The following is a 15,872-nucleotide window of genomic DNA, read 5'->3' on the forward strand; positions in this document are numbered from 1 at the left end:
GAAATAATGATATCCCATGACATGGTTTCTAATGCTGCATTGTATTCTCTTCACAAGTAGTAACTTCTAGCTATTGGATTTGTTCTGAATGCGCTTGCGTTTTTTCTTTATTTCTAGCTGCAGCCTTATGATAATAATTATTAGGTCTGCATAATAGTAAATTATTTCATGGTCTTGTTGTTGTTCACGAAACCCATAATCATGGATATTGTCTTATATACTGATCATCATTTTGAAAAATAAAAGAAACTTACAAAGATAAATAAATTTGTGAATAGTTTTATTAACAGCCCATTGGTATTAAGCTGCTTAATCATGATTATGACTCTAGTAAGTAACTCAAAAGTAACCAAATGTTAATCTTGTTTCTACCTAACATTTAAGACCATATTAACCCTTCATAACCATCATTTCGATATAAACCTAAAGAATGTGATTATGTGCAGAATGAAAAAACTATGAGCTTACTTAATCATCTCTCTAATCTTAGTTATTTTGATTAAACGAGTTCTTCATGAACCCATCATCATGTCATTGCTGCCATTGGGGTGTTCATTTTTCACTTGGAGTTTCAAATCATTTCATTAATTTTTAATGGGGGTTCTTAAAATTGATGTTTTTTTGAAAAAAAAAATAGAAATAATTAAAGCTTAATTTTTTAATAAAACTTTTAAACACGGATTTAATGCACTCTTAATTAAAACCTCTAGCTATAACCTAGGTTATAGAGTTCCCTTATAAGGATATCTAGAGAAGGATAAAAAGAAAAATGTAATTATTGTTTTCAGTCTTTTAAACTAGATTATGGGCAGTGTTACAAGTAACTTCTTATACAGAACAAAAGATAATTACCATCATTATAGTCCCAAGGTACATAAACATAAATTTAAAGCTTAAATACTAAAGTTACTAAAGGAATGTTTGTTCTTGCTATATCCAACTCAACTTTGACACAATAGTGATTCAAGAAAAATCACACTTTAGTGATTCTTAATAGGGTTTTGATAATATATCACTTTTAAACTCCCTTCCATTAACGATGATTAATTTTCTTTAAGAAAAAAAAAATAAAAAAAAAATGAAACTCAATGGTTCCATGCACTTATCATTGCATTGAACCAAAAGAGTTGGATTAAGACTAACAATTCAAGAAACACCAAACAGTGCCTTAGACAAGAAGAGGGGGTGAGATAGTGAAGAAGAGCCATAATGATGATGATAAATGAGGTGGTGGAGGATGTGGTGGTGGTGGATGAGGAAATGGAGGGGAATAGTGCGTGGGATATGTTCGAGCCCCATCCCAAACCCTCTCTGCTGCATGCATCATTGCAATTTTTCTGCGGACGGCTCTGTCTCTTCCCTTCTCTCAGTCATCATTTACAAAATTTTGGAAACATCACACTCTTTTTAATTCCTAAACTACCCTTACAACTTCTGCTCACCCCCTTTTTTATTCCAAAACTATCCTTGCACAAAAAGTGATTATTATTACCGAAAATACCCTTGTAAAACTTCTGCACACAAGATCATTAGAATGACGCCATCACAAAATATAATCATGTCCCAAAACATTTAAAATCTTTCCTTGTTACTACGAACAAAACAAGAAGAAAGAATTAGAGTTATTGCAAAGGAGAATATGCATGATTGTTGTGTCTGCAACAGTTGTCTTATGGAGTGACCATGCAAGTCTCTCTCCTCCCTCTCTTTCTCTCACTACACCATTGCCCTCCCTTCTTCTCTCTTTAGAAAAGAAAATCCTCTATAAATTGGAATAAACAAACCCCACCTCCTCACATCCCATTTTCCTAGTTTTAGTCATTTGTCAAGCTCTCTCTGCTTTCCAAGTTCTCCTTTGTTTACAGTTATTCTTAAGCTCTTAACCACCTTAAACAACAACAACAACCTAAAAGGTGACATTCTTTCTTCTTCTTCTCTGTTCTTCCTTTTTGTTTCAGTTTATGGTTGTTTTGTTTTTTGAGGTATCCACCCCCCATCTTTGTTTTCTTTCTTTCAGTCTATCCATATATCTCTTTCTGTCTCCTCTGATTCCAAGTATCATGCATGCTATGGATCTTAAATTTTGTACTTCTTCTTTCTCTGTTTTTGCTCTGTTCCATTGAAGCTTCTTCTTCTATCTTTTCTGATGAGGTTTGTGTTTCTTTCAGGGAGTCATGGAAAGATTGAATGCAAAGCTATACTTGCAGAACTACTGCATAATTCAAGAGAATGAAAGGCTTAGGAAGAAAGCACAACTTCTCAACCAAGAGAATCAAGCACTGTTATCTGAACTCAAGCAGAAGTTATCTAAAGCAAACCAAAACAAAACTAAGTCGAGCCCCAACAAGAACAATTCTACGTCTACTAATCAAGGCTTGACTAGTTCTAGCAAACCCTGATCCTAGTCAAAAAGTGTCATCAAAGTGGTAGGAGGAGGAATGGAAATTAGGTAGTGGGAAATGGGAATAGTCTTAGTCTATACAACATGAAGAACAGTAGTAGCAGTAATAGTACTTAGCTAGTATTATGTGTTTCACTTTACTTTTTGTTTCTTATTTTGGGGTATTTTGGGGGGTTGTTAATGTAATCATCAAGTTAAGCTGACCTACAAAGATGTTATCTAAGAAGAAGACATAGAAATGAAATATGAAGTGTTTTATGTAGTCTTTTTAATTAATCAAGAACACTAAAAATGGTTGAAAGATTTAAAAAGAAGAACCAGGGAATTAATCGACGCTTAGCTTCTTGTCGATGCTAGAAAATGTCTGGTAAAATGCTTTGAAATGCTTGTAAGCAATATCAACATCTTCTTTTCCACATACTTCTCTTACACTGCAAACAAACCAGAAAAAGGAAAAAAAAATGCCAATATCAGTTTGTATCTTTAAGCAAACTAGTTATCTTCTTAACTGAACGGATACCAGATCAAGAAACATAACTTTGCTTTTGTTTTTTGTTGAGATTGAGTTGCAATGACAGAATCTTATTTCTACCATTTAATATTTGTGTCAGCAGGGCAATGAGCATATACTTAGGTACAAAATCGATAACACTGTAGATTTACAAAAAGGTCAAATTTGGTTTCAATTTAGTTTGAAATTGGAGGGAACACAAGGACATCACCCCCTCTCTATAGACATGACAAGGTATTTGACAAAAACCTATAGTGTAGTACTTCTGGTCCCAAGTTTCAAATACTACCAGTGGCCCATAATCCATATCACTGCTACTCTTCTAGCTCAATATCATGCTTTTCTGTATGAGTGATGATACACACACCGAAGAAGAAGAAGGTGTGCACCACGATCTGCACCGCAAACAAATCCAAGGGCTGTTAGGGCAGCCCGGGGGGAATTTGCAGGGGGTGGGGCCCTTTTTTTTTTCCTCTCTCACACGGTGCAGCCGCGGGATTTCCTCCGCGGTACACCAATCATTTTCGTTTCTGTATTCATACAGACCATCTTTACACTGAATAAGTCAAAAAGGGGAAGAAGCTGAAAAGAGGACTTGGCCATGACAGGGATTCTGAACATTGGGATCAGAGTTGAGATTTGAAACTATGACAAGATCTTGGGATCTGTGACGAGATTATTTGGGTATGGAACCACTGCAACACCCGGATCCTAGAACTTAGCAAAAGATGATGCATTTGAGGGTTCACATGGTAAGACCTCAGTTTAGGATTAACAGGGTAATAGGTAAATTTTCAACAAGGTGCGAAGAATGGGTACCTGTGCATCGAAAGCTGTGGAATACCACAATCTACAGTACGGATGCCAACCCCTGAAGCAAGTATGGGGCCAATAGTTGAGCCGCATCCCATGTCGTTCCTCACCACAAATTCCTGTACAAGAATGAAAGAGTTAGCACAATCTTATTTGTGAATTAGCTTAGTAACGCATATTTCTAAGGCCCAAAATTCATATTGTGAACCTGGGTAGGAAGGTTTTGCATCTTAGCAACTTCTTTGAATAGAAAAGCTGTTATTCCACTGGTGGCGTAGCGTTGATTTGCGTTGTGTTTGATGACAAGCCCCTTGTGTAATTCTGGCCGGTGGTTTTCTTCATGTTTATCAGCAAAATTTGGGTGAACCCCATGAGCCATGTCAGCAGAAACTGCAAAGAAACAACAGATGGGATGAAATTACTACATGCAGGATGAGTCCAACATAAATATCTTAATCAAGTTACAATAACTGTAAATCACTGTCCTGCTAATCAAAACAAGGAACATTAAAAAACTTGACAATAAACACAGAAAAACTTGACAACAGCTCACCGAGGAAAGATCGATGAAGTGCACGCTCAAAAACGCCCTCACGCGCACACTCGTTACCCAAGCAACCAACTATACGTCTCATGGCCTGAAACATTGTAGGTGCACCAGCTCCTTGTGCTGAATTAGATCCCACCTGGACAAAGATGAGATGACAGTATGAGCTAATATGTAGTTTCGCAATAAGCCAATAACATATGAACGTTGATGAATAGGGACAGCCATTAATTCCAAGCTATGACTCTGAATGGAGAATACATGGAAAAGGCTAAAAATTTAACACCACTTGCAAGGAAATGTAAACTAGCTAACGGAACCTACCTCTTCATTATCAAATAAAGCAACCATCCGGATAGCCTGTTCACTTGCCAAAGATCCAGGTGACACGCAAGAATCAACTAGAGCTCTCAATGCACAAAAACTTGAAGCAAGGTTGTCCAGTCTACCAGAAAAAATAAATTCATCGTTTCCACCTCCAAGGCAGCTGGGCTGGGTATCACAAACATTCAACTCCATGCCTAAGATTTCTTCAACTCCACAGCCCAGCTCATCTGACAAAATCTGGAAAAAGATGGGTACAATGTTAGGAATAGCTCTTACAGGCAGCAGAAACCACACCATTAAAATTTACACTTGTAATTTGCAAAGTTGAAATGTTAAAAGGGTGTATACACAAAGAAACGTAAGTACTGTAGATGAAGTTCGCCTAGAGTTTGTAATACCACCAAAAGCAGAAGTTGCAGTAACTGGCTAACTAGGAGAATAACCATCTTTTTTCTGTTTTCAACCATCACCAAATTAGACGAATGACCAGATATACAAACTAAACACATATCCTTGTCACCAAATGATTAACTAGCTACTAGCTAGATGCAAAAACCATATTATTTGAATGGTCCCAGCATGTGCTTGGCTATGCAATTAGAGGCCATGAGCCGTGGAATTCAAATTATTCAGCAACTACATTTTTTTCTGTAATTCACAAACTTGACATGCTGAGAGGCTCTCGAAATGGTAAATGCACCTAGAAGGTGCATACCGCTTGCCAATGACGTAGCCCACTGCCCACATGTCATCAAATCAGTTACCAACCATAATGTTGGTAGAGGACCAACCATGTGTGCTTTGTTTTCTATAGGTAAAGATTTTGATAAATGGCAATACAGATATAACCAGACACATAATGTTCTCACAAAAGGATTGACTAGCATGACGCAGGAATTATCTAATTCTGCATTTTGAATGGTTCCAGCATGTGGTTCTCTACGCCATAAGCAAATCTTCTTAAGGTTTACAGGACAAAGTACCAATGGTTTTACTTCACAGTTGATTGAAAAAGACCAAGAGAAGAAACCTGCATTAGCAGTGGATGATGATACACTTTTGCCTTATCCTTGGACTCCGTAGATGGCTCCTCCAACTTTGTTGCAAGAAGTGGAATGAGCTGAGTCTCTAGGTTTATTTTGAACCCATCCTTGTTTACTGTGCTACACAAAGAAATGACAGCAGACGGTGTGAATCAGAATACTGACTTAAGGAATATTGAAAACAGGATTACTCCATTTGAAAAAGAAACTAAATGAGATGAACAAGGAGCTTAAAGTTCAAATCAAGATGATGAAAACCATATTGCCCAAAATTTGCATAGTGAGCATACGTAAAATGGTACAGAAATGTATGCAATTTTTTGTTCTCAAGGTTGGAACAGAAATGCCTCATCAGATTATAGCCATACTAGTATGTGGGAAATTGGTTCTAAATGCTGGCAAGGCATTTAACCATGAAGTTCGCACACCAATCTAATTATCTATGCGTCATCCGTTTACCCTTCCATTAATAGATAACGAGGCATAAAGAAAAAGTTAAAGCAACATGTAGATATTGATAGAGTATTCGTTTAACTACATCAAGCGACTTACTTGTCAAGATGGATAGCTAATGTTGGAACTCGTAACAAAGGCCTCTTAACTTTCACAAGCTTCTGCTCGTAGGACCCATCACCAGCTTTGACTATAACCCTTCCAGCGACACTTAAATCCCTATCAAACCATGTATGCCATAAACCACCTCCATAAGTTTGTACATTGACCATAAGATATCCCGATTTCAACGATGCAGACTTGGGCTTCAGTTTCAGACACGGGCTATCAGTGTGAGCAGCAATTGCATGAAAACCATTACCTGCAGTGTATCTGCAAAGCAGTATTAGCTATCAAATAGCTATCGATTACTTTGCCACCTAATTTTTCGCCATACAAATACCAGTCAATCACAATCCATCTCCCACATTTCGATCCATTCTCAATTGAATTACCGAATTTAAATTTTCTAAAAGATAAGGATGCTCAACTCACTTTTCTCCGACCGCAAATGCAACCAAACAAGACATATTCCGAGTAAAGAAGTAACGACCACCAGGTTTAAGGTCCCATTCCTCACTCTCATTTAGCAAATGAAACCCAGCAGCTAATAGCTGTTTCTTTGCTTCAGCTGTAAATGACATGCTAAAATTACTTCAATGAAACAATAACAATCCTGAACCCTGAACTCTATAACTACAATAACAATCCCGAACCCTAAAATCTGTAAGTACAATGACAAATTGATAATGAAATACTAAAATTTCATCAATTTAAGGTCCAAAACAAACAAAATACTGGAAATGGTGGAAACCCCATGTTTGAATTAAGAGAAAGCTATCAAATTTACACATACCAGTAGCATGGAAATGAGTCCATGACTCGTTCAGATAATCCAGCAAGTCCCCAACTATAGACGTCTTGTTCTGCACCACAACCTCGGAAATTAGGTCTGAAGAAGATTTGGAGCAGAACAGAGGGGTAGTGGAGGTGGAGAACTGGCGATTGGAGAAGAACTTGAGTTGATGATGATGATGATTCTTGTAAGAGCAAGGAGGAGTACGGCGAAAGAAGGAAGAAGAAGAAGGGTATTTTGGTAATAACGAATAACTGAGGATTGGAGATGAATTCCTCAAGATTTGAAAACGATGATGCATCATCATCGTTGCCATCTCTATCTATCTCGCTCTCTCTCTCTGTAGAGAGTTTGAAAACTTTGAATTGAAGAGAAGAAAGAAAACAATATCTGTATAGTTCTTTGCTGTCGGATTTGAGGAACCGACTCTTATGTACAGGCTATGCAACACGGATGGTTCAAGTCTCAGCTTTCAGGGTTCACCCAGCATGCCGGAACACGGATATACTGCGAGGTGGCAGCATCTGACCTGTAACCCCTCATCTGACTTGAAGTTTACCTGATTTTCTCTTCAGATTAAAGTTTTTACAGCTTAACTGACAAGATCGAACTTTTGAAAGCTGAAGAAACAAGAAATTGAACAATTCATTTGCAAGTGGAAAAAACCAACTTAAATTAGTAGTACAAAGGACATGGGCATCTTTTTGTCCAAACATAACTTGTTTTTGCAATTTACAGATTTTAACTTAAAGTGCAATATCCATGCCAGCACAGGCAATTATCGGTTCGGTAATTATACAGGCTGGAATTTGTTGCTGGAAACAGAAACCAGATAAAACCCAAAAATCCAGCTACAGTTGCAGCAATTGATAATCCTGAAACAATATAATAACAAACAAGAAACTGAGGTCTCTTATGATTTGAAGGTAACATCTGAATTTAACAGTAAATATTATGTGGGTACCTTTTCTTTGTGATGATAGCATTGGCAATCCCATTATGTTACAAATTACATGAGCGACAACAGGAGCTATCAGATGTCCTGCACACACAGATCCAAACTGTCTTAGATATAGTTCAACTGAGCAATTATTTGACACAACCACACAGTAGCTAAGGAAATGCCCGTTTGCAATCAGAACTCTAGGATAAATATGTCAAACCTGTTCGAATGTAGAGAAAAGATGCATATGAACCAAAAAGTACAGTGTACCCAAGTTGTAGACCTGTCAAACAAACATGAATAAACCATTAGCTCATTCTGAGTGGCCCATCATCAGTATTCACATTAAACTGGACCGACATATACAGTTACTTGAGAAAGCACCATAACACTAAAATAGCAGCCTAGCTAGCTGCACCATAGCTCTACACCATCTAAATACACCATTCAATTGAGAGAGACAATGATGGAAAAACATACCTACGATCAAGGAGGCTTTGAGAAAAGTATAATTTTGCTGAAAATATAGCTCCAGAAAATGATTCAAATGTGCTACAAAAATGGAATGTTAAGACTGGTCAGATTTCATGTAAACCCAACTTCACGCATATCACATGTCTAGAAAATATAATGATACCATTAGAAAAGGTTCCTATTAGTTTATAAATTTACATTGATTAACCAACTAGGACAATAGGAGGATAAACTGGACAATGTTGATATTATAATGCCCACTCTGAGAATTCACTACATTAAAGATGGGGAAATTCAATAAAAATCTATACAGGTCACTGAGGTTTATAAAACCAAGTAGATAGAGAAATAAATAAAGATGTAGGAGCTAAAGAAATTGTTGCGGAAAAATAGGATAGTACATGGTTTGGATCCACCAAAGACAAGCAAAGGTACCGCGTCTGGTAATTATAAAATCACCACAGTCGCCACTACAAAAGGTTCCTCCTTATAGTGATAAACCAGCTAGGAGAACAGGTAGATAAACTGGACAAAGTTGATATTGTAGTGCTCATTCTGGGAACATTCACATTTTCTATTTAGATGTTATCATTCTACTTCTACTACATTTAAGGTGAGTGGGCAGATATTCAACAAGAAAATCCGTACAAGTCATTCAATTTCGAAAGGTTAAGTCGATACAAATGATAAATGAAGACTTACCCAAGCTAAAGAAAATGGGGCTGAAAAATATGATCGTATAAGGTTTCAATCCTCCACAAAGAAGCAAAGGTATCATACACGCCCTGAATACCACCTCTTCTGTCAGTGGCGCCTGTATAATAAGAAATGGTCAGCAATTCAGATGTCACCTTAATGCAAAAACAAAATCCTGCATCTCACTGAGAAGAACGTCCACACATAAACCAGCTTACAATCCAGAACCAAATATAAGGAGAAATAAGTTGCCTACAACATAATCAAGCAAGACATTATGAGGAAGATAACAAAAGAAAACATACGAACCACCACATAATTGCGCCAAGCCAAAACGTTGGAAGTTAATGAAGTCATGCCCTCAAGAAATCCCCAGATGAAATTTTTCAAACACCAGAATAAATCAGCATTTTCATTATCTTCTTTCCTTGATTTCTTTGGAGATAGAAGCATTGTAAAGAAGGACCCAATGTACAAGAGAGAAGTCAGGCAGAGAGGATAAACCACCGCATTCCACTGTATCATACATAAAATTGCAATTCAGTCACCCTTTTTCCAATCTGCATATCGTTAAAAGGCGTAACACAAAAATTATTATCTGCTCAACACTTTGAACATTCAATCCTAGAACTAGTTTACAATAAATTGATATAAACTAAGAATATTCAACTCACCATATGATCCGCCCGGATGCCATAAAGTCCAAACAAAGATGACAAACCCCATTTTCCCATCTATCAAAATCATCACCATGTATACAATCAGCATCGATTTATGATAACATACACAAATAAAGAACTAAAGAGTAAATGGCAAGAAGAACCACATCCTCAAACTGGCTTGCAAAACACAGTAGCATCTCATGACTAGAAAGTCATGATGTCTCCAGTCTCCATTCTAGTCTATAGGTGTTCCTAGTACAGTAAAGACTAGAGAATAACTCATGACTTCCTAGTTTCGTAGTAAATGATTATTTTGCTGCTCCAAAGCATTAAGCATTTACAGGTAACATGTTCTTCCGGTATCAACTACCACATTATGTCATAAACTAATTTGGTCAACAAATATAACATTACTCCTTTAATCAACAAACATACTACCCAGATATCATCAAGAAATGAGGACAGTACTGAAAATTCAAGCCTTCAAGCTTCATAGCTAATACTGAGTAACTCAATTGACCCAAAAAATTAGACTTTTATTGCAATTTCTAGAGACCCATATCTAATAACAATCAAACCTTCAGAAAAAATCAAATCAAATATTTAGAACCAAATTAAACTTTGAAAGTTAGGGTTTATTATTACTTACAGGGATGAGAAGGAAGGCACAAAGAAAAATTGATACAACAGAAGAAACAGCAGCACAAATAAACCTTCGGATCATGAAACTGTTCAAAGTAGATGGATTCGGAAGACGAAGAATCAATGTTGGTGAGTAAAGTATTGCAACATACAAGATTGACATTGATGTACATGCAATTATCGCCATTGTTTTAGATATTGATACTTCTTCTACGTTTTCCATTGGTGGGAACCCTAATGAATCAACAAGATTTGATGTTCCCATTAAAATTGAAAATCAGAGTTCGGAGATCTCATTATTGAGTCCAGAGAAGACTGTTGTGGTTGACTTACATTGACAAATCTAACCCACCACAGAGATTAATAGATCCAAAATAATGGGCCGGAGTTACCGGGCCTCGAACCCTCGGAACTCTGTATGGCACGCGATTTGAAAAAACGGTTATTTCAGTTGCCTTAATTAGGAAGTAGAGAGTCAGAGACCCAAAAATCATTCCAATTCTCTCGCATCAAACCACTTCCTCAATTCTGATTCTTCACTCCATACATTTAATCAGATCATATATAGTTTTGTTTTCTGATCGTTTCAGTAGGATCTAGGTGGTGAGGAGTTTTATACTCGTTGGAGCATTTGCAGTACCATTATAATGGCAAAAGAGTTTAATGTTCCACCAGTTGTATTTCCGTCAGGTGGAAACCCAGGAAATGGCTTGAACCATAGACGTGCACCGGTTGCACCATTTACACCGCCAAAAAATCCTAATCTTCCATTCATGTCGTTTGATATTGGTGTGGCAGCATCTTCTTCTTCGTTCTCTGCTCCACCAATTGGTATTGATAATGGATCATTTGATGATGAACTTCCTTTGTTAGAAGAACTTGGTATCAATACACGTCAGATTTGGCGTAAAACGGTATCCATTATGAACCCGTTTAGAGTTAATTCAAATCTTTATGAAGATTCGGATTTATCAGGTCCATTTATATTTCTAATGGCATTTGGTTTATTTCAATTACTTGCCGGGAAACTACATTTTGGGATTTTGTTAGGATGGGTTTCGGTTGCTTCGCTTTTCTTATATGTCGTGTTTAATATGTTAGCGGGGAAAAATGGGAATTTGGACTTGTGTCGGTGTTTGAGTCTTCTTGGTTACTGTATGTTTCCGATTGTGATACTTTCAGCATTCTCACTGTTTATCCCACAAGGTTGGAATGGTATTTTTGTTATTACCGGAGTGTTCGTGTTCTGGTCGACTAGAGTTTGTACGCGACTGCTCGTGGAACTTGCTTCTTGTGGTGATGAACATAAAGGGTTGATAGCGTATGCTTGTTTCTTGATTTACATGTTGTTTTCTTTGTTGGTAATATTCTGATCATATCTATGGGTTTGTTGTACTGGCAAAATATTCGAATCCGATGTCTCTTCATGAGAATATTGTAAGCGTAAGCTGTAGCTTTCCTTGATGTTCCTCTTTCTTTCTTTCTTGATGTAATCAATTATGTAGAGGCTGCTAGGTGATAGATTCCTATAATATTTCTGTTATTCAATGTACTACTAGTATTTGTTTTACTTGATCTCTACTTATTTCCTGTAAAATTTCAGTAAATGTAATGTAATCGATTGATGGGTAGCTGTGAATTGGCTACATGGGACAACTAGTTGGATCATAGTTGAATTAATGCTGATAAGAAAGACATATAGTTGGATCATAGGATGCAACGCAGAGGCCGACCGAAGCTAACTTGGGACAAGTGCGTAAAGAACGACATGAGAAATCGAAATCTTTCACCAGAGCAGGTGTTGGACAGACAGAAATGGAGGGCGGCAATACGCGTGGAAGAGGTGGGTTTTCAGGTATGTAGACTAACAACCCCTCCCCTTTATTTCCTACAAATTTCTTTACAACTCAATCAGCGAACACGTAAAGGCAACCCCGTAGTTTTGTGAAAGGAGGATTCCCCCTGTAGCGTTGCAGTTGGAAGGATTGTGAAGGGGAAAACACCCCGTAGCTTCTGCAACCGAGACATGGTGCAAGTATATCCGCATTAATGGTCGAGAATTCGTAATCCCTTTAACACGATGACTACTTTCCATCTGGTCCAAAAACTAAAACAATCGCAAAGCGGATAGCGTCAAGTATTCTTGCTTACCGTAGTGCAAGTTGTGTGAGGCTCGGACAGGCCGGCATAAAACCTATGTTCTACACTTAGGAGATATTCTCTAGTCGACCCGGTACTTACTACTGGAAAAAACTTTGGATTTGGATTCGAAGAAAGACATATAGTTGGTATTTGATCTAGCATGAACCAGTATAAGATATATTTGGTCAGTAATAATATATATACTCACACTCTGACCATGCAAGGACTAATAGCTTAAGTTCTACGGGGTACAATGGTTGTTGTTTTCTTTTCTGTCAAGTAAAGGAAAAATTTATTAAAAGATCAATGTGTCACAAATAAATCCGTGACAAAAGTACAAGAAAAGAAAGGAAACCCAATGAGTTAGATGTGTAATACAGCATCACAGTTACAAATGATAGTTGAAAGCGAAATATCTTAGAACAAATCAGTATGCATAGACCAGTTGAAGAGAGAACACTTAACACCAATTATAACTTGCTTAGCAGTCCTAGCTCTGTTGTTAAAAGCTCTGTCATTTCTCTCCTTCCACGCATTCCATCAGATCGCAAAAGGCACAATTCTCCATAATTTTCTAGCTCTTCTACTGCTTTTTTTGGAACCCCATTCCCAGATAACATCTCTAACTCGGTCCGGATGCACCCACCTAACACCAAAACTGTCTAATCCCGCACTTGTTTAGTGTAAGTGCAGTGAAGGAAAAGATGTGAATTAGATTCAGTCTCTGACTGACAAAACATAAATGCCGCATCTTGAATGGTACCACCTCTATAAAGGTAATCCAAAGTTGGCGCACCTTGAAAACTAAAGTCCATACTAGAAAAGAGACTTTAAGGGGAATTTTTGGATTCCAAAGATGTTTATGAGGGAATCTCAAATAATCATCAGTATCTAAGAATTCGTACATACTGGCTACAGAAAAATCTGTACCTGATTTCCAAACTCCTAAGTCTGCTCCTTCTGAAATTACCGTTGTTGGGTCTCCCAATAGTTGCAGAAGTCTGACTATCTCCCCAAGCTCCATTTCACTTAAGTTCCTGCTAAAACTGAAATCCCACGCTGAATTAATAGAAAACATGTCTTTTATATAGTTGTTTTCTTGTTGCGAGACAGTTTAAACAAAGAAGGGAAAAAAATCTTGAGAGGATCTCACCAATCTAAGAGTCTAGCCAAAAATAAACCCTTGCACCATCTTTAACTTGTAAAGAAGTATTATTAGTCATTACCCCTTTGGAGTTAAGAATATCGCTAGAAACTAGAACCAACTGTCATTTTACTGTTACTTGGGAAAAGAGCACTAGTATCACCTCCAAACTTTTCTCGAATGATTTTCCTCCATAAAGCCTTCTTCTGACTGCCATAACGCCAAATCCACTTGGCGTACAATGCCTTGTTAACTAGATTCAACTTCTTGATCCCAATTTCACCCCTACATTTAGGAACAATTGCTTTAACCAATCTGACCTAACTTTTCTTCTTTTTAGAATTTGTAGATACCCAAATAAAATCCCTCGTTATCTTTTCTAACTCCTTTAACACTGACATTGGCATTTCAAACATTGACAAGGATATGTTGGAAAAAATACAAAAAATTCACACAATAAGTAAATCTCAAACAGCTGAGTCGCGTACTAGGTCGCCATCTTTAAGGTGTTTCGCGACTCTGCCTCTTGATTGTGCTAGCAGTCAACTTTTGTCGAAAACCCTATGGGATAAAACAGTTGATCACTCTCTTTTTCGATTTCTCTGCACTATGAGAAATTGAACTAACAAATACTCTCTCTAACACTTGCTCAGAACTCAAAATAGATGAAAAAACAATGTCTTTATCTTCTCCAGAAACTTTTCTTATATAACTCAAAAAACATCAATACGGTTTTAATGAAAATAAATTTCGCAATAAGTCCGCACTGAAAATGCTCCATAACAGTCATAAAACGACAACATTATAATTACCAAAAATTAATAGAATTAATTAGGGAATATTAAAAATTAATGGAATTAATTAGGGAATATTAAGTTGAAAAACCGTTTTGGAAATCAAAAGTTAAAACAACAAAAAATAAGTTTTTGGATCAGAAGACCTCCCAAGACTCCGAAGCCACGCTCTCTCGGATTTTAATAAATATTATAGATATATAAATATACATATTCAAATGCATGGGTGAGACTTGAACCCAAGTCTATAACGTGGGAACCCAAAATTATACCACCACATTATTTCTCTAAGTTGGATATAATATTATAAAACTATGTTTTTAAATATATATCCCAACAGAATATATATTGGGAGACTTGAGGGCACACTGTTTATCATGATTAACCTTCCACCCTTTGATAAATAAGATCTTCTCCAAGAGGATAATTTTTGTTGAAATTTTTGAATGACATCCTTCTACACTTCCTTGGATTTATATTTTCTACCTAGAGGAATCCCCAAGTAATTTATAGGAAGTGATGTAAGAGCACAACCAAAAGCCTGAGCACAAGCATCACCATTATGCATATTGCCAATACCTACAATGACGCTTTTTCTAAAATTAACCCTTATGCCTGAGATAATTTCAAAACCTAACAATTACATTCTTCAAATTCTGAACTTGAGCCTCATCATCATCCAAAAATACGAGTAAGTCGTCTGCAAACTGTAGATGCGTGATCATAGTTCCATTAGTTATCACATTGAAGCCATTAATAAGACCATTATTAGCCGCCTTCTTAAATAGCAAAGAAAGAATCTCAGGAATTAATATGAAAAGAAATGGTGATATAGGATCACCCAGTCGAATTCCTTTCCGACTTCTAAATAATCCAGTTGCTTCGCCTTTTAAAACTACTGCATGGGGTGCAATGGTCAGGAAATCATTCTAAATTAATAAGTGCTCCAAAAATTAAGCGTCAAGAAAAGTAACTCCCCGCGTTAAAGAAAATGACGCTTTAAGTTGGATTTGAAGCTATCTTCCATAGAATCTTATTAATAGCTTTGAAAAACTTATTTGGAACCAAACTTGAAACCATTAGATTTAATATTCTAGATTTCTTCTACATTTTTTACAACTTGAACTTCAGAATTTTACTTGATTTAAGTAGGTCCAACCTTCTACTTTACAACTAGTGTTGTTGGAACATTTGACCTTTAAAAATGAAATTGCATCTTAGTAATATCCCCCGTAAATAAATCACTTGTGAGATATCATCAGAATTGAACCAGACGACATTTTACCTTTACTAACTAGTGTTTTGGTTTAAGACAAGTATTATAAAAATACTAGAATAAGTAATCCTGTCATTGACTCATCGCTTCGTTTTACTGATGCACTAAT

The 15,872-nt window shown here is 36.8% G+C and overlaps 3 protein-coding genes across 3 annotated transcripts; 1 reads left to right on the plus strand and 2 right to left on the minus strand.

Moving 5' to 3' along the window:
• Positions 1-2,569: 2,569 nt before the first annotated feature.
• On the minus strand, positions 2,570-7,341 carry LOC113322636 (probable aspartyl aminopeptidase). Its single transcript, XM_026570764.1, has 9 exons — positions 6,991-7,341; positions 6,630-6,765; positions 6,195-6,467; positions 5,630-5,762; positions 4,597-4,836; positions 4,279-4,411; positions 3,934-4,115; positions 3,732-3,844; positions 2,570-2,832 (listed from the first exon to the last, which is right to left on the minus strand). Exons 1-9 carry the CDS (start codon positions 7,304-7,306, stop codon positions 2,727-2,729), a joined length of 1,632 nt encoding a protein of 543 aa, XP_026426549.1. The 5' UTR covers positions 7,307-7,341; the 3' UTR covers positions 2,570-2,726.
• Positions 7,342-7,616: 275 nt separating this feature from the next.
• LOC113323180 (CAAX prenyl protease 2-like) lies at positions 7,617-10,728 on the minus strand. The gene is made up of 8 exons (XM_026571455.1): positions 10,415-10,728; positions 9,778-9,837; positions 9,413-9,619; positions 9,110-9,221; positions 8,414-8,485; positions 8,154-8,216; positions 7,955-8,032; positions 7,617-7,865 (listed from the first exon to the last, which is right to left on the minus strand). Exons 1-8 carry the CDS (start codon positions 10,670-10,672, stop codon positions 7,732-7,734), a joined length of 984 nt encoding a protein of 327 aa, XP_026427240.1. The 5' UTR covers positions 10,673-10,728; the 3' UTR covers positions 7,617-7,731.
• A 227-nt stretch (positions 10,729-10,955) lies between these two features.
• LOC113320416 (protein YIPF5 homolog) lies at positions 10,956-11,988 on the plus strand. Its single transcript, XM_026568331.1, has one exon. The coding sequence runs from the start codon at positions 11,055-11,057 to the stop codon at positions 11,778-11,780; it is 726 nt and encodes a 241-aa protein (XP_026424116.1). The 5' UTR covers positions 10,956-11,054; the 3' UTR covers positions 11,781-11,988.
• The last annotated feature ends 3,884 nt before the right edge of the window (positions 11,989-15,872 follow it).

Source organism: Papaver somniferum, chromosome 11 (genome assembly GCF_003573695.1).
Source record: "Papaver somniferum cultivar HN1 chromosome 11, ASM357369v1, whole genome shotgun sequence".
Taxonomy (NCBI): Eukaryota; Viridiplantae; Streptophyta; class Magnoliopsida; order Ranunculales; family Papaveraceae; genus Papaver; species Papaver somniferum.